The sequence below is a fragment of the Mucor velutinosus genome (assembly GCF_035048745.1).
Source record: "Mucor velutinosus strain NIH1002 chromosome Unknown tig00001564, whole genome shotgun sequence".
In the NCBI taxonomy this organism is placed as follows: Eukaryota; Fungi; Mucoromycota; class Mucoromycetes; order Mucorales; family Mucoraceae; genus Mucor; species Mucor velutinosus.
Genome location: NW_027041906.1, coordinates 88,333 through 110,129, shown reverse-complemented (window position 1 = coordinate 110,129; position 21,797 = coordinate 88,333). Strand labels below are relative to the sequence as shown.

The following is a 21,797-nucleotide window of genomic DNA, read 5'->3' as shown; positions in this document are numbered from 1 at the left end:
AGGGGACACTATCACCATTCAGGATGGCTTCCGTTTAATTAGCTTCACACTCGAAGTTTCTGTTGGTTGCTTTCAAAATTACATTCAATGTGCGGCTCAAGGATCTACATCATGTCTTACATACATGCCAATCACTCTTTAATCATGGTCGTATTCTCAGGATAGGCTCAAACAATAAAGTAGCCGAGATTCATACTCCATACTATCGTTTTTATTAGAGCATGATCGTGTGTGGTATATATGTATTATGAAGATTTTATCACGAGAGCAATGTCTTGAGGTTGCTGTTGTAATAGTGTTGATTTGACTATCTGCTTTTTTCTCTTTAATTGCCTATAGCAAATAGACATGCTGATATACAGGAATATCACTAGTGACAAAACCCATATGAACAGTGTATTTGATTCCTGCTGGATGATGGTGCCGGGTTCATGTTCTACTTGGACAATGTGCGTCGGTAGCGGATCGATGGCTGCTGTGGTGGTGGTCGTGGCCGTGGTGATAGTCGCTGGTAACACCTTTCTTTTCAATGTGAATTCAGTCTCTGGCAACAGGTGAAAGTTATCATAGTCAATCTATGTAAGGCTCAGTATCCCACATGAATCAAGAAATCAACCGAGCTTACCACTATCATGCCTTGCAGCTTTAATTCAGTTACGGGTTTCGTTGCAATCATATTCCAACCAACATTTACAGGCCACTCTTTTAGTTTAGGATCAATATGTCCTAATACAGCCATAGAATCAGGCTCTATCTGATCTTGCTCGTCCTCGTCGTCATCGCAGGCAACTGAAGTGAATAAGTTTGTATCAAAATCCTGGAATTCGCCCAGCGTTTTGTTGGTATGTCTGTCTTTGACTAAGAGTACGATGCCCTGATACGCAAATCTCCCTGTCAGATGTATGTTGACCAATGAAGGTGTGTCTGTGGATATCTTGACACCGTAGCAGTCTTTGCAGGTTGATTTTGATGGACCATGGCCGATGGTGGCCATTTTATTCATATTACACTAGGAGATGTGTAAGTTGGCTTTGGAGCATGTACAGTGCACGACTACTTACTGTGCCCGGAGCACTTGGGTAGGCTGCTACTAGGCCCAAACATATCAATATCGCCAGTAGCCGCTTTCTACACATGTGAAAAAAAAAAAAAAGAAATAAGAGAGAAAAGAGAGCCTTTAGCCATGTGTAACCCCTAGCGTTTTTTTTTATTTAAATTTTTTGAATCGAGTTCATTGGCGTAAACCCATTCTATTCTTTTCTGATTCAAGTCTCGAGTACAAGAGATAAAGTGCCATTTGGTTGCTTTCAGGTGAACCAGTAACGGTAACTAACCGCTCATTTGTGTCGCCATGAGGATCTGCAATTTTGATGTGGCTTCCACTCAACTGTCTAATTTCGTTAATCTTGCTACCTCCTTTTCCAATGATGCAACCAACCTAATGCGTATGATTAGAATGTGTGCTCGACATTTACTGAGGAATAAAACACTCACCATCTCGTTAGGGATAAATATCTGCTGTGCCTGAGATGATCCAGTCATGCCTGGCATGCCACTCATGGCACCCATGGCACCCATACCTCCCATAGGGCCCATGCCCATACCATAGTCTTGTTGTCGAGAATGAGGTAGACCACCATAACTACCCATAGCAGCAGAACTTGATCCACCGGGTCCGCCCCCGCCTCCTCCATAGTAGAATTGACTTGCATTGTTGATTGGCATACCTCCCATAGGCATCATGCCACCGTACCCCATGGCAGCAGCGGCAGCGGCAGCAGCGCCTCCTCTCATGTTCATGTTCATGTAATTTCCTCCACCTGCATTACTGCTACTGCTATTTCCACCACGACCACCACTATGATGCATTGCAATAGGACGATAATGTACAAGGCTGGGAGAAGGGCGATCCATGTGATCCAGCAAAATCTTGGCGATACGAGACACTGCCTGTTCGACTGCTGATGGTGTACCTTGCACAGACACAGTGCGTTCCGTAGACATGGGTAATGGCTCTTCAGATGCATTCAAACGAGCACCACTGTCGTCTTGGATGGACTTGATAACAACACCACCTTTGCCGATCAAGGTACCCATTTTGCTGTCAGGCACGAGCAATTTGATGACTATGGTTTGTTCACCATGAGCATTGCTTTCTTCGGGCTGTGCGTGTTCCGATATGATTTTTTCCCCAACGAGAGCATAAGCCTACTGTAATGTAAGCAAATGCAAGCTGTGCAGCCTAGTTGACAACCACCACTTACCTTGGCAACGGCCGCCATGGGTCCGGATACTGTCAATATTCTTTCATATGCGCCAGGTATAATGTCAGAGATTGTGACACGAGCACTTGAAGATTCACGGATATCACTGACATTCTTTCCACCACGTCCAATAATAACACCTGCATCTTTGGTACCAACTAGCGAACGGATAGCGATTGTCTCTGCTTGGTCATCGTGTTGTTGTTGTTGTTGTTGTTGTTGCTGTTGTTGTTGCTGTTGTTGTTGCTGTTGTTGCTGCTTTTGGTCACTGGAAGCGTGGTTGTGAGAAGTTGGTTCAGGGCGTATTTTCTCCTCGACTTCATCCTCAGAGTCGTGCTCTTCCCACTTTTTTCTTCGACTTGTCTTTTCCGGAGATGACGCATCTTTGGTATGGCTAGCAGGCGTGTCATCCGACGAAGGAATAAAATGAGGTGCTTTGGTCTCTGGATCGAGCACTGCTAATCTCTTGGGATGGCGATCTTCCTGGCCATCTCTCTCGTAATCTGAATCCCATTCTTCGTCTTCAAAGCGAGGCCTCTTTGATCTATCAATAGGAGAACCACTGTTATTTTCGTTATCTGACATCTATACAGAATGTAAGTGCTGTTGTGCGCGCGCAGCGTGGTATTCATGCCAGTGACGAGATGTTTTACCTTTTTGCAATGAGAAATGTACAATCAAATGCTTTTGAATGAGGAAAAAAAGATGTAGGGTTATGAAGGAAGAAGGAAGAAAGAAAAAAAAGATGAAGTTTATGCTTTTTTTGTTATATGAGAGGGTTGTGCTGTGTCGGGTGTGCTCTGGGAAGAAGAAAAACGACAGTGTAAGGATTTCAATGTATCAAGCAGAGAAAAAGTAAAGGTTTGCAAGTTTACAAGATGAGACACCAAAAGGCATCTTTTCTATCTTGAAACAAGCTCATGTTTTTTTTTTAAAAAAAAAAAGATGCTATAAATACCAGTGTGAATATGCCTGTAGGGAATGCTATTCTGTTTAAAAGCAAATACTGCTGTTGCTCTTGTGTTGTGGTCTTGTTTATCGAGTGATATATAACAGATATATATATATATATATATACCAATTTGAAAGGAAGGAAGAAAAATAGTGTTGTTCGTCAGCCGTTCTGTTGTATACAGCCAAGGACTGCTTTACCACACCCCATCTGGATGCCATCTTTGTCATGATCTCTGCTCCTTTTGCTATGTTTGGTAGTTTTCAGGGGTGGCAAAGGCGTATTATGGTCGGATACAATAGCATCTATCCACTTGTGCTATCCTGATAGCAAGCAAGTTTCGAAGATCGCATCACACAGTTTAGTGACATTGAACAAGTGACACTCTATGTACACATTTGACAGGAGAATCAATGCGTTTGATCCAGGTAATTCGTTGATCTGTAACTTGCATACATGTGCATTTTGGAATGACAATGATGCTATCCTTGATGCTTGTATACCAGTGCATAAACAAAATGAGGACATTGCTGATGATTATACAGAAAATAGCAGCTGAACGCTGGTCCGATGGCTGTTGGATCAAGTGTAGCTCAGATGAAGAACACATGGCAAATGCTTGAACCGAAAAAAAAAGAAGCATGAATTCATTTAAGCATTTTAATAAAGAATCTCGGTAGGATGAATGGAAGCTTCTCAGGTTGAAGCTGTGTGTAGCACTACCGAAGAATAAGGAGGACAAGTACATATTTTTTTAAATTGCTCTCTTCCCATGTGGATCAGAGTTCCATCAGTTCTTTTTTACTGCTGTTCCTTCTTATATAATGCTCTCTTGTGGTAGCCACAGCCTTTTCGCTCGAGTCATAGAATTTAACAACCATGTACACCATGGTTACATTAATACTTGCTGATAATAAAACACAGTTGGATTGTGGGCAGATGCTCATTTGATAGCCTGTCAGCGTGATACCTGCAATAAATTGGATAATCTCAAAGAACAAGGCGACATTCTATTGTGCTCTGTTTGTGTGAGTTGCTTTTGGGACATGAGACAATGAGTCAAATACTGACCTTGATCCAAGCGGCTGTGGCCGAACTATTTGTGCAGTGACAAAAGTAATAGCAGTATCTAAACATCTGCACAAAGCTAATGATGGCTGTTGCTGAACTATATTTTCCAGCGCTTCTGTCAATTCCCGTGCTTCTCTAATTTGCCTCTTATATTTTACCTTCCAAATATGCTCTGATCTTGTATCCATGACCACAGCATGAGAATAACAAACATATGCTGGTACCAGTGCAAGAAGGGTATCGATTTCTATGCGCACACAGTGTGAATTGCACTAGTTTAGTAGCATGGCTGTTGTCATTTACCTTTCTTAATGCCAGAATCACTGTATCAAAGAACACATAGTACCGCAGCAAATAGCAAATGTACATGGAGTAGAACATTTGGCCGCCATACTGATGATACGCAGGGTACTGAGCAGCATGGCAGTAAGGAAAGATGCCTGGTGCGTGTCTCTACAATACAGCAATGAGTATATGAGGGTGCATGTTGTCTACATGGCATTTACCACAATATTCCAAGTGGAAATGGAAGATATATACCACACAAATGTACTGCAGATAATCATGGAGCCATTGTAAAACTGCAACACGTTGTGCGTTTTATCGATTCTCGTTCTCTCTGCCATATACCAGCGAACAGAGATGATGACTATAAAATAGGCAATCCAGCTTGCATAGATGACCTGCTGCTGTATCAGCCTACTGCCATGCATAAGAGAGCCTCTTTACTTACGCTAAGATCAGACATGGGCGTAACCCCATAGACCCATTCAAAGTGGTTCATTCCTGCTGGATTCAAGTGATGCCAATTCCAAACAAACATGATGTTAATAAGAAAAAGAGAGATGATGCATTTAATTCGGTTTCTAACACTGTAACTATCATCATGATTCATCCCATCGGTTGAGCTAACGGTCCAAAGTCTGTATTGAAATGGCACTAAATCAGGGTCTCTCCTCACACAAGAGTAAGAGAGGGCAATTTAGCCAAGCAATGCCTCTAGCTGATTGCTTATAAATGAGCAGTTACACCAATACGATCCATTTGATCAATTCTACCAATATTTTCTGTTTTTAATTGAAATTTAATATAACGAGAAGAAATACAAGAAGAAACAGAAAAAAAGATAGAATGCCTGGAAAGGAAACACATAATAAATGGTGTGGTATTACAGTCATTTCATATATAAAGACACTCTGCAATTGGGTTTCTGGTTCCTGGATCTCTCTCTCTCTTGTCTTTCCTTTCTCCTCCTCTACCTCTATCAGCTCAACCCAACCCATTCCTTATACATTACTGTTATTTGAATGCAAATAATAAAGCCAGTCATTCTTGTAGCTGCTGCTTCAACCGCATCCGCCTTTAGCTTGAGAAGTGGAATCGCTATCGTTCATGGCAACCTGTCCCTGCCTGTCAATGCCAATTTTGCTGCTAGCTATTTAGCTCCATTTGCGCCCGAAGATGCTGTTGAACAGCCATTCGAATTGATTGATGACCACGAAGATCTCGTTACCAACCGCCATGGCAACATTGTCTCCCTAAGAAAGCGAGCCGATGATTGTCAAAAGTACCACAAAGCCATCTCTGGTGATAATTGCTACACATTGGCTCTTAAGTACAATGTCCCGGAAGATAGTCTTTACGAATGGAACGACCAAATCAACTCCAAGTGTACTAACCTCTACATTGGCAAATCTTACTGTGTCAAGAAGGACGGCGAGGCCATCTTGGAAACTGCATGCACCAAAATCTATGTTGGTAAAGTGTCTCGCCTTGCCATGCTGCACTCATGATGACTAATGCCCACATCTTGATGATAGTTCAAAGCACTGACACATGTATCTCGGTATCCAAAGCACATGGCATTGAATTAGACGTCTTTTACAAGATGAACCCCTCAGTCAACAAGGGCTCCTGCAACAATTTATTGACTGGCGGTTCTTACTGTGTCAAGGAATCCACCAAGAACGTTTCTAATGCCATTGTTAACAAGGCAGCAAAGATATCCTCCGCTACGACCGCCACTACGACTACTACCAAGACCAGGAAGCGTCGTAGCACCAAGAGAAAGTCTCGTTCTACAAGAGCTTCATCCACTCGTCGTGCCAAATCCTCCCAGAAATCAAAGTCTACTACCATTACTAAAAACACAACTACAACAACTGCCACTACTGCGACCAGAACCACGATCACCACTACTACCAAGGAACCTACTACCACGACCACCACTACTACCAAGGGACCTACTACCACGACCACCACTACTACCAAGGAACCTACTACCACGACCACCACTACTACCACAACAAGAACCACGACGACTACCAAGAGGCCCACTACTACCAAAAACGGAGAAGAACCCAAGGCCACCAGCTCCTCTGAAAAAAAGGATAGCCGTAAATTGCTTCAAAAGAGTTCTGATTTGACCTACTACTGGATTGCTCACCCTGACGATTATGAACATGGAGGAAAATCTGTTACTGTCAAGACCTGTAATGGCGACAGTCTTGGTACCGTCTCTGAAAAGTACGCTGATGCCTTGGTCATGGAAGGCACTGGTATTATCGGCAACAAGATCATCAATCTCGGTGGTTGCTCTTGCAGTGACTACAAGTGTTTCATGGAAGTTGACAAAAAGGAAGATCCATATGGTTTGACCTCTTTCGGCAGCCCTCTTCGTCCTTTTATTACTATTGCTGCTAACGACATCAAAAGAAACACCAAGATCTATGTTCCTTCCATTGACGGCTGGGAAATTCCTGGCAGTTCCAAGAAGCACAATGGTTGCTTGCTTGTTGATGGTACATATATAATTTGTTTAATTGAATAATGTAGTACAGTGCTAACCATTCTGTCTGTTAGATCGCAGCTGGAGCTTCGATAGTAACCATATTGATTTCTATGTCTACCGCGAAAAGAACTATCGTTTGTTGAACGGCGAGCACAAGGTCAGCTCTGTCGACATTTACGAAGGGGGTGATTGTCATCTCCTCAACTATATCTAATCTCCCCCCCCCCCCTATTGACATACTATATACACTTTTTTTTTTATTGTTAAGCAAATATAGTCTCTCCAAATGATGTTGTAATAAAACGACTTGAATCATTTTCCTCTATTTTACCGTATAAATCAAACAACTGCTGGATAGGTGATAGATACGGTTCGTTGGATTTCATAAATGTGCCCCAATGAATACCAATAGAAATTCTGGGTGATCCCAAATCAACGTGTGCCTGGATTGCCTCTTTGGGCGTCATATGGAGTGATTTCAGCATGGCTTGTGGTTCAAATGTGCCAATAGGCAAAGCGGCCATAGTGAATGGGGAATAGATGTCTCGTATAGATTGGAATAATTCAGGGACGTAGCCTGTGTCACCACTGTATAATTGAATAGAGTTAGTCTGTGATTATACTGTATACACATCAGCTCTCATCTCTCACCAGAAAAAAATCCTTTCGCTTTGACTCTTGATCACAAAACTGCACCATAATGACTCTTCCTTCGGACTCGTGTGCATGGATGGCACGCTAGCAATGACAATGCCAGAATGTCCCTTGTGATGCATCTCTTGCCACCAGTCCAATTCTATCACATTGACTATTCCCTTTTTGAAGAACCAGTCTCTCAATCCCAATGGTATGTACCAAGTAGCGCTGTCTCCTATTTGCTCCACTGCTTTTTCGTCTAGATGGTCAAAGTGCTGATGAGATACTAGCACTATGTCTATGTTTCCAATGTCTTGCAATGAGCATGGTGGTGGGCGAAGCCGTTTGGCGTGCTCAAACACAGGATCTGTCAATATTCTGAGACCATCCAGCGTAATCAGACACGTAGATTGACCGAGCCAAGTCAAGCTTGTATTGTTGTGGTTGAAATCTGGCCTCGTCATGGGCAATGTATCAATGAGATCCTTGCAGACGATGGGTCAATCTCTCTCCCTCTCTCTCTCTCTATTTGTGTGTACGTTCCACTACTTACTTGCTCGATTTTGGGTATTTGATTATTGTTGTTAATGCCAAACCAATACAAAATAGAGTCTACAAATGAGATGCTCGGTTGCGTCCACTCGGCAAATGGATTCACATATTCGTGCTCTATCTTGAGGCTTGCAAATTTCTCCTGCTTTCTCTTGAGATGTTTGCGTTTATGTACCACTTGTTGTCGAATCGCTTCTTTGAGGTCTGCTTTGTGTGATGCTTGCAGTGAATAGTATAAAAATGCGCTTGCTCCCACTGTTGCAATCAGAGTGGGTATAGTGTATGGATGATCAAACGGTATAGGAAAGTTGACAAAGGATAGTCGTTTATTGCTTGATACAGGCATATGTATATATATATATATATATAAGCGTAGAGTGGTGAGAAAAAAAGAAAAGAAAAAAAAAGAGAGGGAATAGGAACAAAGTTTAAGAGTTAATTTGTATAGTATACAACAGTGTACTTAGCATGGCCAATCAATCTACAGTATCAAAGTCATCCTTGATTCCAAATGTTTGATCAAATAACTGTCTTTCCATGCCAAACTTGTTGACGCAATACGATTGCATCTCCCAAACACTCTCTGTCCATCTGTTGGCAGCTTCTTTGGCAATCTTAGATGCCTTTTCTTTCTTGTGGTATAATTCTGGATCATTCTCCTTGTATTTTTGTAACTCTGCCTGTAATTCTTTGTTTGTATTCTGCTCCTGCTTCAATTCTGCTAGTAATTGCGCTCTTTCTTCAGTCTCTTGTCGATCTTGAGTTGCTTCCTGGATCAATTGCTGCAGTTTCTTCTTCTTTTCCTCTTGCTTCTCCACGCTTGAGGTCAAATCCTGCAGTTTGTTGCGCTTGGTCTGAATGACTGCGGATGGATATGACCAAAAGTAGTTTGATGTGCCAATCTTGTCCGTTGTAACAAGCCCATCATCCACCAAACCCATCAGGATGTCTTTGATAGACTGTGAGGTAACGCCCTTCTTTACACCTAACTTTTCGATATCTTTCAATTGATAGAATTCACCCTAAAGCCAATCATGTTATTTATCGCTCATTGACAGGCATTTGTTGGTCTCCTATTTACACTGTCATGAAATAAACTGATGATTCGCTTTCTTTTTTCCTCGACTGAAAGACCTTTCTACAATTAGCGCATGAGCCATCTAGAAATTGATGATTGATAGCTTCCTTACAGCCATGTTGATGGATTTTGAAGTTTAAAGCAAGAGAGCAAAAAAAAAAAAAAAAAAAAAAAAAAAAAAAAGAAAAAGAAAAGCATTAACACCCGCATTAAAAATGAGAATCGCTTTAAAAAGCAGTACACAATGCGAAATGCATCTTAACAACCAGACATGATCTTGGCACTGGATGGCCTTTTGGTATCTTTGAAATATCAGTTAGATAGCAAAAGAAACATCCTTCATTGACACTCACGAAAAAAAAAAAAAAAAAAAAAAACGCAAGATGTGAACCAGCAGTTTTAATTAAGGTATTTCCAACACCTTCTCTACCGACCTGTCACTAGTAATGAAGGGGTTGTATTTAAACAAAGTACCCTCTACACCTTTTACTGGACATACAACCAACATTCATATAGTAATCCAATGACTTTTATTAGTAGCATCTGTCCATAATTTGTACATTTCAAAAATCTCACTTTCCTCAACCACATCTCTTCCTATCTAAAATCCAATCACACCATCGTCTTCTACGCAAAATTTCGTTATACTAACTTGCTAATTTCAAAGCTCGAATTTCAAAATCGAAATTCAAAGAGAAATCAAAAGAGAAATCAAAGCGAATAGAGAAAGCCAGTGAGCGATGATTCCAAGGTATAACCCCTGCCACGGCTGCTGTCGCAAGTCATGTTGAACTGTTTCGTATAGAGGACAAGAGGACAAAAGAAGATGAGACTGTAAATATGGAGCTTTATGATGCTTTTCGCTGATGCTGTTCAATTGCATTATGCACGTAGCACCCCAACACATAAATCTTTCACAGATGGTGTCTTTGAGGAGATGGGAGATGCTGAGAAGGAATATTCGTTTTGAAAGCGTATAATTCCAGCATTTTCTTATGGTTCGTAAACTTCAATGGGATCTACAGAAGCATGATGTATTATAGTGGTTGCATGCTTTTGGCGATGGATCCTGTTTAGTGATCTATGCCTTCAGATCTTACCATCCAGCATATTATTCTCATATGATTTCAAGCAATCTCGGTTCTATAGGTCGACTTTCTGTTTTCCATAGCAACAAACTTTATTTTCACCAACCCATCTTCTTCTGGTGGTTGGTGCATCAAGTACAGTAATCTAGCAATCTACTTGTAAAAGCGGGAACTCTACTTTTGATCGTATGATCAGTTGATCCAAGCGCAAAAAATCCCAGCAAAGAATGTCTTTATTGCAAGTGGCCTGTGCAATCTTCACTTTACAGAACCACGAGTGAACACCAAATCTTCATTAGTCAATCATTGTACTTGCAGCATCTGGTCGCAGTAAATCTTCTTCTGCCTACTTGTTTAGCCATCGTAGTAGTGCGTATCAATAAGCGCCAAGGAAAACAATGGACAATATGAGTCGAAATAAAGACTTTCTACAATACTGATTTGCTGATATCAGAAATGTCAGCATAAGACTATGTGAGCAACTTGATTATCCTGAAAGCGATGAATTACAACTAATAATGCAAGGGTTACTACAATTCGAACTTGCAATGTTTTGATACCGGTGAGGACATGCGCCTTGCAATAAGTGAATGAGTCGCGATATAGGAGAGCTTGGTGGTTGCTAAACCCAGTAGAATCACAGGCAGAGCCCAGTATTCATCGTCGATGAAGTTAACGGAGCAATGAATACAAGCCTGCCTTTACCCCTGCAACGCAAAGATGAGATTGCGTTTGGTGAATAACTTTCTAAACAACTTGCTATGCTGGAGGGGCTTAAGGATCAGGACGCTGTTGAGGCAGGCGAGCTCTTAAACATGGCTTACAATGGATATTGACCCCGTATCCAACACTAGTCGCTTGGCAGCGTTGAAATAGCATTGACAACATCAACCATTGTAAAAAAAAAAAAAGCACTTTATTTACAAGAAAATTGATTATGGGCGCACTTGTGGTGATCTGGTGCTTGTAGTTCCATTCTATTATCTCGGTTGAGGGATACAATGGCAGTTGAGAATACAGGCTCATCTATTGATGGTATCTGATATTAGCTGTTTGCCCTCTCGTCACGAAACATCATTGCTCACACAATCAGAACTTACAATATGGTCTTGTATACAAAATGCCCAGCTATAAACGTGTTTCATCATGTCAAGACGAGTTAGATTCCACATTCACTGTCATCATCAGCACCTTGTTCTTCTTTTTCAGCTATCATGTAGATAGAGGAAATGAGATATGTAGCGATAAAGGAGAGGGTAGCAACTGAATACTTCATCTTAATTGATTAATGCCAATTCATGTGGTAGCAGCGTTCATTTTATAGCATTTGAGAATCCAGGAGAGCGAAATGCATACGATGTAATTTCCAAGTGCGTGCAGAAAATCAAGGGAGGAAAAACCAGAATCAAGTTGGGCAGATCAGGAGTATTCTGTCTCTTTCTCTACTCCTTGTTTGTGCCATGTTGCATGAAAAGAAGAGGCTGTCATGATTCTCAAATGTCACAGAGTCACGAAGTGGTTAGCGGGAGGACGCGACAATATGGATCCGTTGATTATTTCGGTTCAAATTCAACGCGTGCAGAGCTTTTCTGTCTCTCTTTTTATCTGCTTGTACCATCATTGTCCACACCATGAGTTTCTTTGCGCCAAGAACAGCATCCAGCAACAACGCCAGTAACAAAACGACGCACGCTGAAAAGCAAGACTTGTTGAAAAAGAGTCAGCCTTGGGTTGAGAAATAGTAAATCATTCATGTACGATTGACATACTGACAGGACAACTGATAAAGCCCTCTTTGCTAGCCGTCCAAAGACCATGGATGACATTTCCTCACAGGAACAAGCAGTACTCGTCTTGAAAAAAGCGCTTCAGTCAGACAATGTAAGTCTCAGATATCACTAGATCCAGGTGCAGTCCAACTCATGCTATGGTTAGTTGCCTCATTTGCTCTTTTACGGTCCTCCAGGTACTGGTAAAACATCCACCATTTTGGCATTAGCAAACGAATTGTACGGCCCCAAGCTGATGAAGAGTCGAGTGTTGGAATTGAACGCATCAGACGAGAGAGGCATCCAAATTGTGCGTGATAAAGTCAAGAATTTTTCTCGCACCACAGTAACAAACAAAGTAGAGTAAGTAGTATGGGTTGCTGCAAAAAATGACATCGATATTGATATGCACCACACAGTGGATATCCTTGCCCTCCTTACAAGATTGTCATTCTGGATGAAGCAGATTCCATGACTAAGGACGCTCAGTCAGCATTACGTCGAACCATGGAAACCTATTCAAAGACGACTCGATTCTGCTTGGTGTGTAATTATGTCAGTCGGTAAAGTGAGCAGACAAACACGAGGCAGCTGCTGATCCATCTCACGCATTCTTGATTTGCAATTAGCATTATTGAACCCATCACCTCTCGTTGCGCCAAATTCAGATTCAAGCCTTTACCAGTCGCGGATTTAGAGGATCGTATCAAGATGATCTGTGCAGAGGAGGGCGTCCGCTTGGGACCCAACACACTCAACACACTGATTGAGAGCTCGGGAGGCGACCTCAGAAAAGCCATCACCTTCTTACAGAGTGGCTACAATTTGCAAGGATCAGAGCCCATCACACCCACCATGATTAGCGAAATGGCAGGCATTATTCCTCAGGACATGATGCAACAGCTGATTGATGTTTGGTCCAGCAACAATGTCAAGGCGATTGAGAGACAGGTGCACGATATGATGAATGAAGGGTACTCGGGAGAAAACATTGTGAGTCAAATCCACGATGCGATTATCAAGGATGACGGGTTAAACACACTCCAAAAGGCAAAGATTTCACAGTTTATGTCTGTTGTGGACATTGATCTTGTGCAAGGCGCAGATGAGCATTTGCAAGTGCTGAATCTCATGGTCAATATTGCGAATATCGCAGCTAATGCATAAGTCAATAAATAAAAGCATTTTATTATTCTATCATGGGTTGGGGTTGGGGTTGGGGCTGCTTCTTTTTCTTGGGGCCTCGCTTCCTCTTTGGTCTCGGCGTGGACTCCACCATGTCAATATCTGTGGGAGTGTGTGGATCAGCATTAGAAGCGGACGCTGTTTGTCTAGTAGGCTGTCTGTGCTGTGGTAATGCAGGTCGTCTGTGCCCAAATGAGATGGATGTGGGTATTTTCAGTTTTGACATGCTCTCTGTCAGGCTGTCCATCATGTCCGCATCCGCTGTCTGTGTCTGTGTCTGTGTCGACTCTTTTTCTCTTCTAGATAGGCGCTCTCTATTTTTCCGATCTCTCAGCCTCCTCTGCTCAAATGTCAATGTGCCAGTATAAACCAAATCAAACGGAAAGTATTTTGGGTAGTGGTGTTTGTCTACCAGATGCAATCGACGCATACGTGGTGTTGAGAACACTTTGGCGCATGTTGGCACATAACATTTATACTAGTCGTCCTTGGGTAAGTACATGGCATCGTTCCGCAGATGATGACTTACTATCTTTTCGCCTCGATCCTTTTTCACTTGCAAGATCACATCATGAAACTCGTCTAGATGCAACTGCAGCCATTCTTCACCGGGAAAGATCTTGTGGCAAACAGAGCACACGTTTCGATGTACAGCTTCATAGTGCAATTCGTATGCCAAAATGCCTGGAAATTCAGTTCTGCAGGAATCGCAATAGATCTCGATAGAGGTGTGTTCACTGATAATTCAAGTTAACTTGCCATGCCGATTGAGCACGCGTGCACAAGCAAGGAAAAAAAAAAAAAAAAAAAAGACTTACATACGTTGCCAAGTCAGATGCTTCTTCTTTGATCATCTGGAGCTCATTCTCTGACTGTGCCTGTTTCTGCAGCCAGATGGAACGAAGAGCAATGTTGCCTTCTTCGAAGAAGGGGTCATTTGGTAGATAAATGCGTTTTTGTGGGGTATATATTATAGACATTCGTAGGAGCAAGCAGTAAAAAAAAAATACAATCAAGAAAATTTGGTTCAAATATGACTTTCATATGTTTGATGCATCGCCAAATCCATCTTATTGGATGTCATTGGATACAATACATTGAGTAATATAAGCTACAATAGTCGTTTGATGCATAGAACAGCATAATTGCCAGACGAATTACTAGCTGAAATGCTTTGCAAGAACAAGATCATTGCAAAAAAAAAAAAAAAACGACAACAATGATCAAACTGTTTATAGACAGCAGAGTAAAGATTATGATATAGTGTATTGTGCTATCTGTTGAACCGATGGAAAGATGCATCAGGTTACCTAAAAATGACAGAAAGCAATGTAGTTTGGTCAACCAAGCCATGGTTGATCCGTTGTTTAATCAATGATATAAAAACCCAAATGTAAAACAGCATCTTTTTCTTCTCGCTTTATCAATGCTATGAAGGCTTGTTTCTGGACAGAATGTCAGTTAGCTCAGTTGCTGTCTTCTCAACGCATTGCATGGATCTCCAGCATGTCGACAATAGACTCTCAGAGCCAAACTCAATCAACAATAATGTCGCAATAGCTCGTCAACAGCGCAAAGGGCACAGTCTCATCCAAATCACTGGAAAAGACGGTTTGACGACAGCGCAGGATTCAAGAGGCGTTCTTCATGCATCTTCCAGGGCGCCCACCTTCTGCAGTATAATTCCAGTGACACAAATACAGAATAAATTTACAGGTGTCGTGGTTGGTTAATTACTGTTGTGTCAGTGGAATGCCCTGTTTGTCGCATTTGCAGCTAGTCCAGTTTTTTTTTTCTATAAAATCTGATTTGTACATGAATAGTGTCTATTTTTTTTTTCCTTCTTTTCCCCTGATTATATCTCAAAATATTTCTCCAATGGCATCTACCTCCAAAGGATTCCAGCCTCAAAAGTCGTTTGATGAGCTACTGTCATCCATACCGCTATTCGATCAGTCATCATCGTCTTGTTCATCCACACCAGCATCCTTTAGAACCAACGAAATAGCAGTAAATGATCCTGAATTGTACATGGGTGACGACTGCGATGCATCTTATGAGGCAACATTGCTGGATTCAGGGCTGCTCGATTGGCTCAGCAAAGAGGATACCATCGCATTTCATCATTCTCCATCACAAAAGAGACTTGAAATGCTATTGATGCATTTGTCTACTACAAATGCTGAAGAGATGAGCGACAGAAAAGGGAAGGGCAAATTTAGTTAGATGGACAGGATACCGTGCGCATATAGACAGAGTAAATCTAGATACCAAAAGGCAGCATACTTAGTAGTATGTGCCAATGCAAGTGAAATAAATTCATGTCGATGAAATTTTGAATTATCTTATGATGACTTTGAGTTGTCATGCCATTACATGTGAAATGCTCAGTTTCAAACGAAGAATTGGGATTATTCATCTTCACATGCAGTGTAGAAATTGTAATATCTTTCCTTGGCATTGCTCAATAATAAAATGAGGAAAAGCGCTATTCTTTATACAGGTATAGATCTTTTGGAAGGCCTGACTTTACTTCCTCAGGGTTAAAAAGACGATGCACTGTATAATCTGTTATGGAGCCGCATTGTGGCCAAGTGTTAGAGAAGAGTAAAGGCTCGACATTACTATAGTATGGCAACCACTCACTCCTCAATCGAAAAGTATAGAAAGAGATGGCTGATGCCTATCAACACTCAAGTTTCTTCAAACAATTTCGCTCTTATTAATTTTGCAATAGTAGCCAAAGGTCTGTGGAAGTGTGAGCCACCTAAACGTAGGTTGGCTTCCTAGTCTAACAAGTATTTTGATAGACTGGCGTTATTAGATACAAAATCCAAGAAAATAGCATGGCTACCTATATTTCTATGCAATTTACCACCTACTTTCCATACATTTCAAAAGCATCTATTACAGTATTGCCGCCAGATGAAAAGGGATGTGAGTTTGTCAACCGGCTCCACAAGCCAAACTTAATTCAAGCCCAGACTCATATTCTGCTCCAGATTGGTCATATTTTGACAACTTTCGACTCGATTGAACTATTTTGCCAGATTCGACTATGTAAAATATGATGATCATCTGATGCTTCATAATACATCGTTGGAATGCTTTTCAAGGCGCATCCAATGGTACCCAGTAAGATAAATGTTCTGGATAAACTTAGTGAGTAATTTAGGAAAATATGAAAAGAGGTTTCTGGCCAAAAAGTCGAATTTTTACATATTAAGACCCCACAAAAATGATTTCAGAGGTTACGTTAGGTTGATAGAAACATTTTGATTCAATATATACCATAGTAAAAGATTTCATTTTCAAAGCGAAAAATGCAATCGTTTGATTTTCAATGAAAACCATAAGGGGTACCTCATGCTTTTTGGTTGAATTTTATCCATTTTTTTTTTTGGTCCCCAAAAAGTTGAACAAAGGTGTCAGAAAGTAACTGTCAGATGAGGGCAATTGTTTGGTGCTATTATAACGATCTAAAACCGCTTCTATCGCGAGAAATCACGGCCTAAATGCATTCATATTTTGCTGTATCAGGGACACTAAGGGCTAAAAAGGGAAAATACCAGTATACTGCTTGCCCATATATGAAGTAGCTACGTGTATGTGGATGTAGAGCATCACATAAGAATCAGATCCACAGATAATATGAAAGATTTTCATGTGTAAGTGGAGGATCAAAATGAAAGCAGCAGTATTTCGATAAGATATTACGTAAGGGCAATCGGTAGAGCGAGCTACCGCTGATCAGGTTGGTTCTTACCGAAGCGAAGCAACAGTAGAGAGCCATCCGAAGCATAAACAGTCGTACACCATATAAACGGAATCAAGCCCCAATCTCAAGTACAAATTTAGTTTACAGAACCTCATTACACAAGCCTTGAGAACTCGCGTACTACAAGTTTCCATATCAAATCCTTAGTTGTTCTGTCAACCATGCTTTTTTCGAGCTTATTAATAGTCTTACTATTTGATGATAAATGCAGCGCACAATAAAGAGCATGAATACATAAATTAAGGGGAGACACCTCATTGATAGTCCCCCTCTTGTTTCCATAATGATTCCTGCTGGTAGTTGCTATATACTGACCACGTAAGTCATAAGGAGAACTCAAGCAACAGCTCGCCATCAAGCTGAGCATCTAAATGTATAAGTCCATGGTGTTACAAGCGAAATTGGTTTGCTGTTTCTCTACAACAGATCGGTGTTCACTTTCTGGCAGTGCGCACAACAACCCCCTTCCGCTTGTGCCTCATGGATTGCCCCACAATAAAATAGATTTTTTTTTTAATTGTTTCTCTTTTTCCTCTTTCTCTCTCTCTTTTTATTTTATTTATTGTTTCAACAACACATAAAGAAGAGAGAAAATGGCATCAATTCTCCCTCACCACTCTGGGACCAGCGCCTTTCGGTCTATTTCCAGTGTCTTTGGCAAAGGCATTCATCGTGCTGCCAAGCTATCGTCTCGCAATCCCATCGAGATGATTGCTGGCATCTTGATTTTGTCGTCCTTCAGCTACTTTTATTTGTTTAATCTGGCTCGCACCTCTGATATCTTCTCTGGCACGGTCACCCGCCTGTATCCAACATTTGTGTATGCTGATAAGAACACGCTGGACGGCTTCCAGCAGCTCTCTCGCAACGACGTATCCTTGGACAGCACGATTGAAGCAGTGAAAATTCAACTTAGACAAATCTCCATCGTGGATCAGGAAAAGAACGTGATTGACAGAAACACGCTGGCTACTATTCTTCGTTTTCAAAACACCATTGACCACACGCTGCTGGATGATCATGTTGGACAGTTTGGCTACAGTGCCCTGTGCTTTAAAGATGCGCAAGGCGAATGCTTCTCTCAATCATTGACTGACATCTTTGACATGGACACCATTGATTCGGATGATTTGAGACGATCCATCAACCAACATCCCAAACTGGCTGCCTCCATCTTTGGTGAGTTGGATTTGAACGCTTCCACAGCCTCTTCCATCTTGCTTTCATTTGCCTTCAATGCCTCCACTGATTACCGCCAGCAATTGTCGTATGCTTGGGAACAAAAGGTGTCTACGCTGTCCTCGGGCGATCTTGTGTCTCTCTCCAACACTGGAAATCAAGAAGACGTCTTCACCTGGGCCTTTATCATCTCTAGAAACATTGTGTATCGCATCAAGGAGCTGATCGACATGGCAGATAACATTGACATTATTGTCATTTTGGGCGGCTACGTGATGATGCTGACAACATTCGTGTCCTTGTACATGAACATGCGCTCCATGGGATCACGCTATTCGCTCGCCACGGCTGTCGTTGTAAACGGCTTCTTTTCCTTTATGTTTGCCCTGCTGACAGTCAATGCTTTAGGCGTCGATGTTTATCCTGTTGTATTGGCGTGAGTACTCTCTTGTCTAGCTAAAGTAGAGTTCAACCACTAATCTCGATTATTTAGTGAGGCTATCCCCTTTTTAGCTGTTACCATCGGCTTTGAGCGTCATTTCAAGCTTACCAAAAGAGTCTTTGAATTCAGCAAAGAGACGCCATTGACCAAGCAAGAGATCAGAAAGACCATTGTGCGTGCAGTCGACTCAGTTGCCTTGCCCATCGCCAGAGACTGTATCATGGAAATCACTGTGCTTGCATTGGGTGCCAAGTCTGGCATCTCTGGTTTGCGTGAATTCTGCCTGTTGAGCGCCATCTTGTTGGCCTATGATTTCATCATCATGTTCACTTGGTATACAGCAGTCTTGGCACTGAAATTGGAGTTGTTGAGAATCCGTGAAATCAACGGTGCAAGCAACAAGTCTGCAAAGACCACTGGCACAGGATACATCCGTAGCACCGTCGTCAAGGCATTTAGCGATAGCACAACAACAAACAATAACTCGAGCATCAAGGCAGATGAGCCTATCATTGGCAGAGTCAAATTACTGATGGTATGTAGTGTACACAGAAAATCAGGTTTTCTTATTTGTTTCAAGCTAAACAACTTTCTTTCTGTGGGGGGTGATTATAGATTGTTGGATTTGTGGCTATGCAACTATTCAAGGTCTGTACTACGTTTCAAGGATCGTCGGGTCCTCAGGTTAGTGTCGTGGAGCCTGGTGTGAGTAATGTGCTCGAGAAGCTCCTTGCACAGCATCGTGCATCTGATATGGGACACTTGCCTCTGCTGGTAGAAGTGTTTCCTCCTTTGCCTTTCCACATTGCATCGTCATCCTACAAGACCATTGTTCCTGACAGCATCCGCCAGCCCTTGGACTATTTATTGGAGACTTATGCCGTCTACATTCAACATCCCGTCATCTCAAAGTGGATCACACTCGCTCTATTTGTATCGTTGTTCTTGAACACATACCTTTTCAAGGTTGCCAAGCAACCGGCAAAGGTTGCTGCTACTGCGGAGACTCAGAAATCAACAGTTCCCACCATCGCCACTGTTGCTCCTGCTGCTGCTGCTGCTGCTGCTGCTGAAAGAAAGACTCTCACACATCATTCACACCATCACAAACACGGCAACAAACACCAATCCACGTTTGCCGTTCAAGGAGTGATTCGCACTTTGGAAGAATGCATGCAGCTCACACAAACACCTGAATCCTTGTCGGATGAAGAGGTCATCATGCTGGTTCAGAAGGGTAAAATGGCCTCCTATGCTCTAGAAAAGGTATTGGGTGATTTGGAACGTGCTGTCAGTATACGTCGTGCTTTGGTCTCTCGTGCTTCCATCACAAAGACCTTGGAATCCAGTTTATTGCCTCTCCACAACTACCACTATGACAAGGTGATGGGTGCTTGTTGTGAGAACGTCATTGGTTACATGCCTATTCCTGTAGGTGTTGCTGGTCCTATGAACATTGATGGAGACTCTATTCATATCCCCATGGCTACTACAGAAGGCTGCCTGATTGCGTCTGCTGCCAGAGGCTGTAAGGCCATTAATGCTGGTGGGGGAGCTACGACGATTATTACTGCCGACGGCATGACCCGTGGCCCTTGTGTCGAATTCCCATCCATCATCGGTGCTGCTGCCTGCAAGAAGTTTATCGAGGAAGATGGTGCTGAAATCATCACTGCTGCTTTCAACTCTACCTCCAGATTTGCTCGTTTGAGAAAATTGAAGGTGGCTCTCGCTGGCAGACTTGTCTTTATTCGATTCTCTACTACAACGGGTGACGCCATGGGTATGAACATGATTTCCAAGGGCTGTGAAAAGGCACTCAGTGTCCTCTCTGAACATTTCCCTGATATGCAAATCGTCTCACTCTCTGGTAACTATTGTACTGACAAGAAGCCCGCTGCTATCAATTGGATTGAAGGCCGTGGCAAATCCGTGGTCGCAGAAGCCGTCATTCCCGGTGCTGTCGTTGAGAAGGTACTTAAGACCACTGTGGCTGCTTTGGTTGAATTGAACATTTCCAAAAACTTGATCGGTTCTGCCATGGCTGGTTCTGTTGGTGGTTTCAATGCTCATGCTGCCAACATTTTGACAGCTGTGTATTTAGCCACGGGTCAAGATCCTGCTCAAAACGTGGAAAGCTCAAACTGTATTACCTTGATGAAGGCCATCAATGACAACCAAGACTTGCATATCTCATGTAGTATGCCTAGCATTGAGGTCGGTACCATTGGTGGTGGCACCATCCTACCTCCTCAACAAGCCATGCTCGACATGCTCGGTGTTCGTGGCCCTCATCCTACTGAACCAGGAAAGAACGCTCAAAGACTTGCTAGAATCATCTGTGCTGCTGTCATGGCTGGTGAATTATCGCTCTGTGCTGCTTTGGCTGCCGGTCATTTAGTCAAAGCTCATATGGCTCATAACCGTGCTGCTGCTACACCAGCTGTTCCTGGAAGCTGCATCAAATCCTAAATCACAAATGCATATTTATTTATTCCCCTTTTTTGCCTTTTCTCTACTTTATATCCACCCTTAATACTAGACAACAAAATGTATGTTTTGAAATAATAAAAGATATACACTTACAAATTGAAGCTTATCGCTCTGTTTAAAGAATGAAAGGAAATAGGCAATTATCAAACAAATAAGCTTATACAGTATCTCTGCTCAGGCATAATGACCGTGTTGATGATAAATAAATTTTGGTTCTTCTTGGTCATAAAATAATTTTACAATGAGACCTGAATGCAGTTAAGCAATACGGACTTCCTCAAAGCTATGATGTTGACCAATCTTTGTTATCAACATGTAAAGATTCGATACATATAAGTGATACGATGATGGTTTCTGACAGCATTATTAAGTCTTGTATTTTTCTAGTCTTTCGTGTGCTATAATATCTAATTGAAGCCAGGTTTGAGTTTGGCGTGTATATTCACGGCAACGAGTAGTGTAAGTTGTCTGTCAACACTATCCCTTGCTGTAGCAAACTGTTGTGGTATCAGAAATGTC

At 42.0% G+C, this 21,797-nt stretch overlaps 10 protein-coding genes across 10 annotated transcripts; 4 read left to right on the top strand and 6 right to left on the bottom strand.

Annotated features, from left to right (window-relative positions):
* Positions 1-245: 245 nt before the first annotated feature.
* On the bottom strand, positions 246-1,136 carry LCL3 (putative endonuclease lcl3; the record flags this gene model as incomplete). Its single annotated transcript, XM_064829512.1, has 3 exons — positions 246-575; positions 626-1,009; positions 1,062-1,136. 3 exons carry the CDS (start codon positions 1,134-1,136, stop codon positions 246-248), a joined length of 789 nt encoding a protein of 262 aa, XP_064682014.1.
* Positions 1,137-1,231: 95 nt separating this feature from the next.
* On the bottom strand, positions 1,232-2,849 carry ATC70_010291 (uncharacterized protein; the record flags this gene model as incomplete). Its single annotated transcript, XM_064829511.1, has 3 exons — positions 1,232-1,438; positions 1,495-2,208; positions 2,265-2,849. The coding sequence occupies 3 exons, from the start codon at positions 2,847-2,849 to the stop codon at positions 1,232-1,234; spliced, it is 1,506 nt and encodes a 501-aa protein (XP_064682013.1).
* Positions 2,850-3,995: 1,146 nt separating this feature from the next.
* Positions 3,996-5,110, bottom strand: ATC70_010290 (uncharacterized protein; the record flags this gene model as incomplete). The annotated part of the gene is made up of 6 exons (XM_064829510.1): positions 3,996-4,226; positions 4,288-4,384; positions 4,446-4,534; positions 4,591-4,740; positions 4,794-4,970; positions 5,021-5,110. The coding sequence occupies 6 exons, from the start codon at positions 5,108-5,110 to the stop codon at positions 3,996-3,998; spliced, it is 834 nt and encodes a 277-aa protein (XP_064682012.1).
* A 484-nt stretch (positions 5,111-5,594) lies between these two features.
* ATC70_010289 (uncharacterized protein) lies at positions 5,595-7,292 on the top strand (the record flags this gene model as incomplete). The annotated part of the gene is made up of 3 exons (XM_064829509.1): positions 5,595-6,045; positions 6,108-7,088; positions 7,150-7,292. 3 exons carry the CDS (start codon positions 5,595-5,597, stop codon positions 7,290-7,292), a joined length of 1,575 nt encoding a protein of 524 aa, XP_064682011.1.
* A 49-nt stretch (positions 7,293-7,341) lies between these two features.
* ATC70_010288 (uncharacterized protein) lies at positions 7,342-8,612 on the bottom strand (the record flags this gene model as incomplete). The annotated part of the gene is made up of 3 exons (XM_064829508.1): positions 7,342-7,666; positions 7,730-8,199; positions 8,268-8,612. The coding sequence occupies 3 exons, from the start codon at positions 8,610-8,612 to the stop codon at positions 7,342-7,344; spliced, it is 1,140 nt and encodes a 379-aa protein (XP_064682010.1).
* A 130-nt stretch (positions 8,613-8,742) lies between these two features.
* Positions 8,743-9,462, bottom strand: ATC70_010287 (MFS domain-containing protein; the record flags this gene model as incomplete). The annotated part of the gene is made up of 3 exons (XM_064829507.1): positions 8,743-9,288; positions 9,348-9,404; positions 9,457-9,462. 3 exons carry the CDS (start codon positions 9,460-9,462, stop codon positions 8,743-8,745), a joined length of 609 nt encoding a protein of 202 aa, XP_064682009.1.
* Positions 9,463-12,063: 2,601 nt separating this feature from the next.
* ATC70_010286 (uncharacterized protein) lies at positions 12,064-13,368 on the top strand (the record flags this gene model as incomplete). The annotated part of the gene is made up of 5 exons (XM_064829506.1): positions 12,064-12,173; positions 12,235-12,313; positions 12,368-12,564; positions 12,621-12,764; positions 12,831-13,368. 5 exons carry the CDS (start codon positions 12,064-12,066, stop codon positions 13,366-13,368), a joined length of 1,068 nt encoding a protein of 355 aa, XP_064682008.1.
* A 22-nt stretch (positions 13,369-13,390) lies between these two features.
* On the bottom strand, positions 13,391-14,366 carry ATC70_010285 (uncharacterized protein; the record flags this gene model as incomplete). The annotated part of the gene is made up of 3 exons (XM_064829505.1): positions 13,391-13,864; positions 13,916-14,123; positions 14,209-14,366. The coding sequence occupies 3 exons, from the start codon at positions 14,364-14,366 to the stop codon at positions 13,391-13,393; spliced, it is 840 nt and encodes a 279-aa protein (XP_064682007.1).
* Positions 14,367-15,264: 898 nt separating this feature from the next.
* Positions 15,265-15,612, top strand: ATC70_010284 (uncharacterized protein; the record flags this gene model as incomplete). Its single annotated transcript, XM_064829504.1, has 1 exon — positions 15,265-15,612. The coding sequence occupies one exon, from the start codon at positions 15,265-15,267 to the stop codon at positions 15,610-15,612; it is 348 nt and encodes a 115-aa protein (XP_064682006.1).
* A 2,145-nt stretch (positions 15,613-17,757) lies between these two features.
* On the top strand, positions 17,758-21,257 carry REI1 (pre-60S factor rei1; the record flags this gene model as incomplete). Its single annotated transcript, XM_064829503.1, has 3 exons — positions 17,758-18,779; positions 18,837-19,320; positions 19,401-21,257. 3 exons carry the CDS (start codon positions 17,758-17,760, stop codon positions 21,255-21,257), a joined length of 3,363 nt encoding a protein of 1,120 aa, XP_064682005.1.
* Between the last annotated feature and the right edge of the window lie 540 nt (positions 21,258-21,797).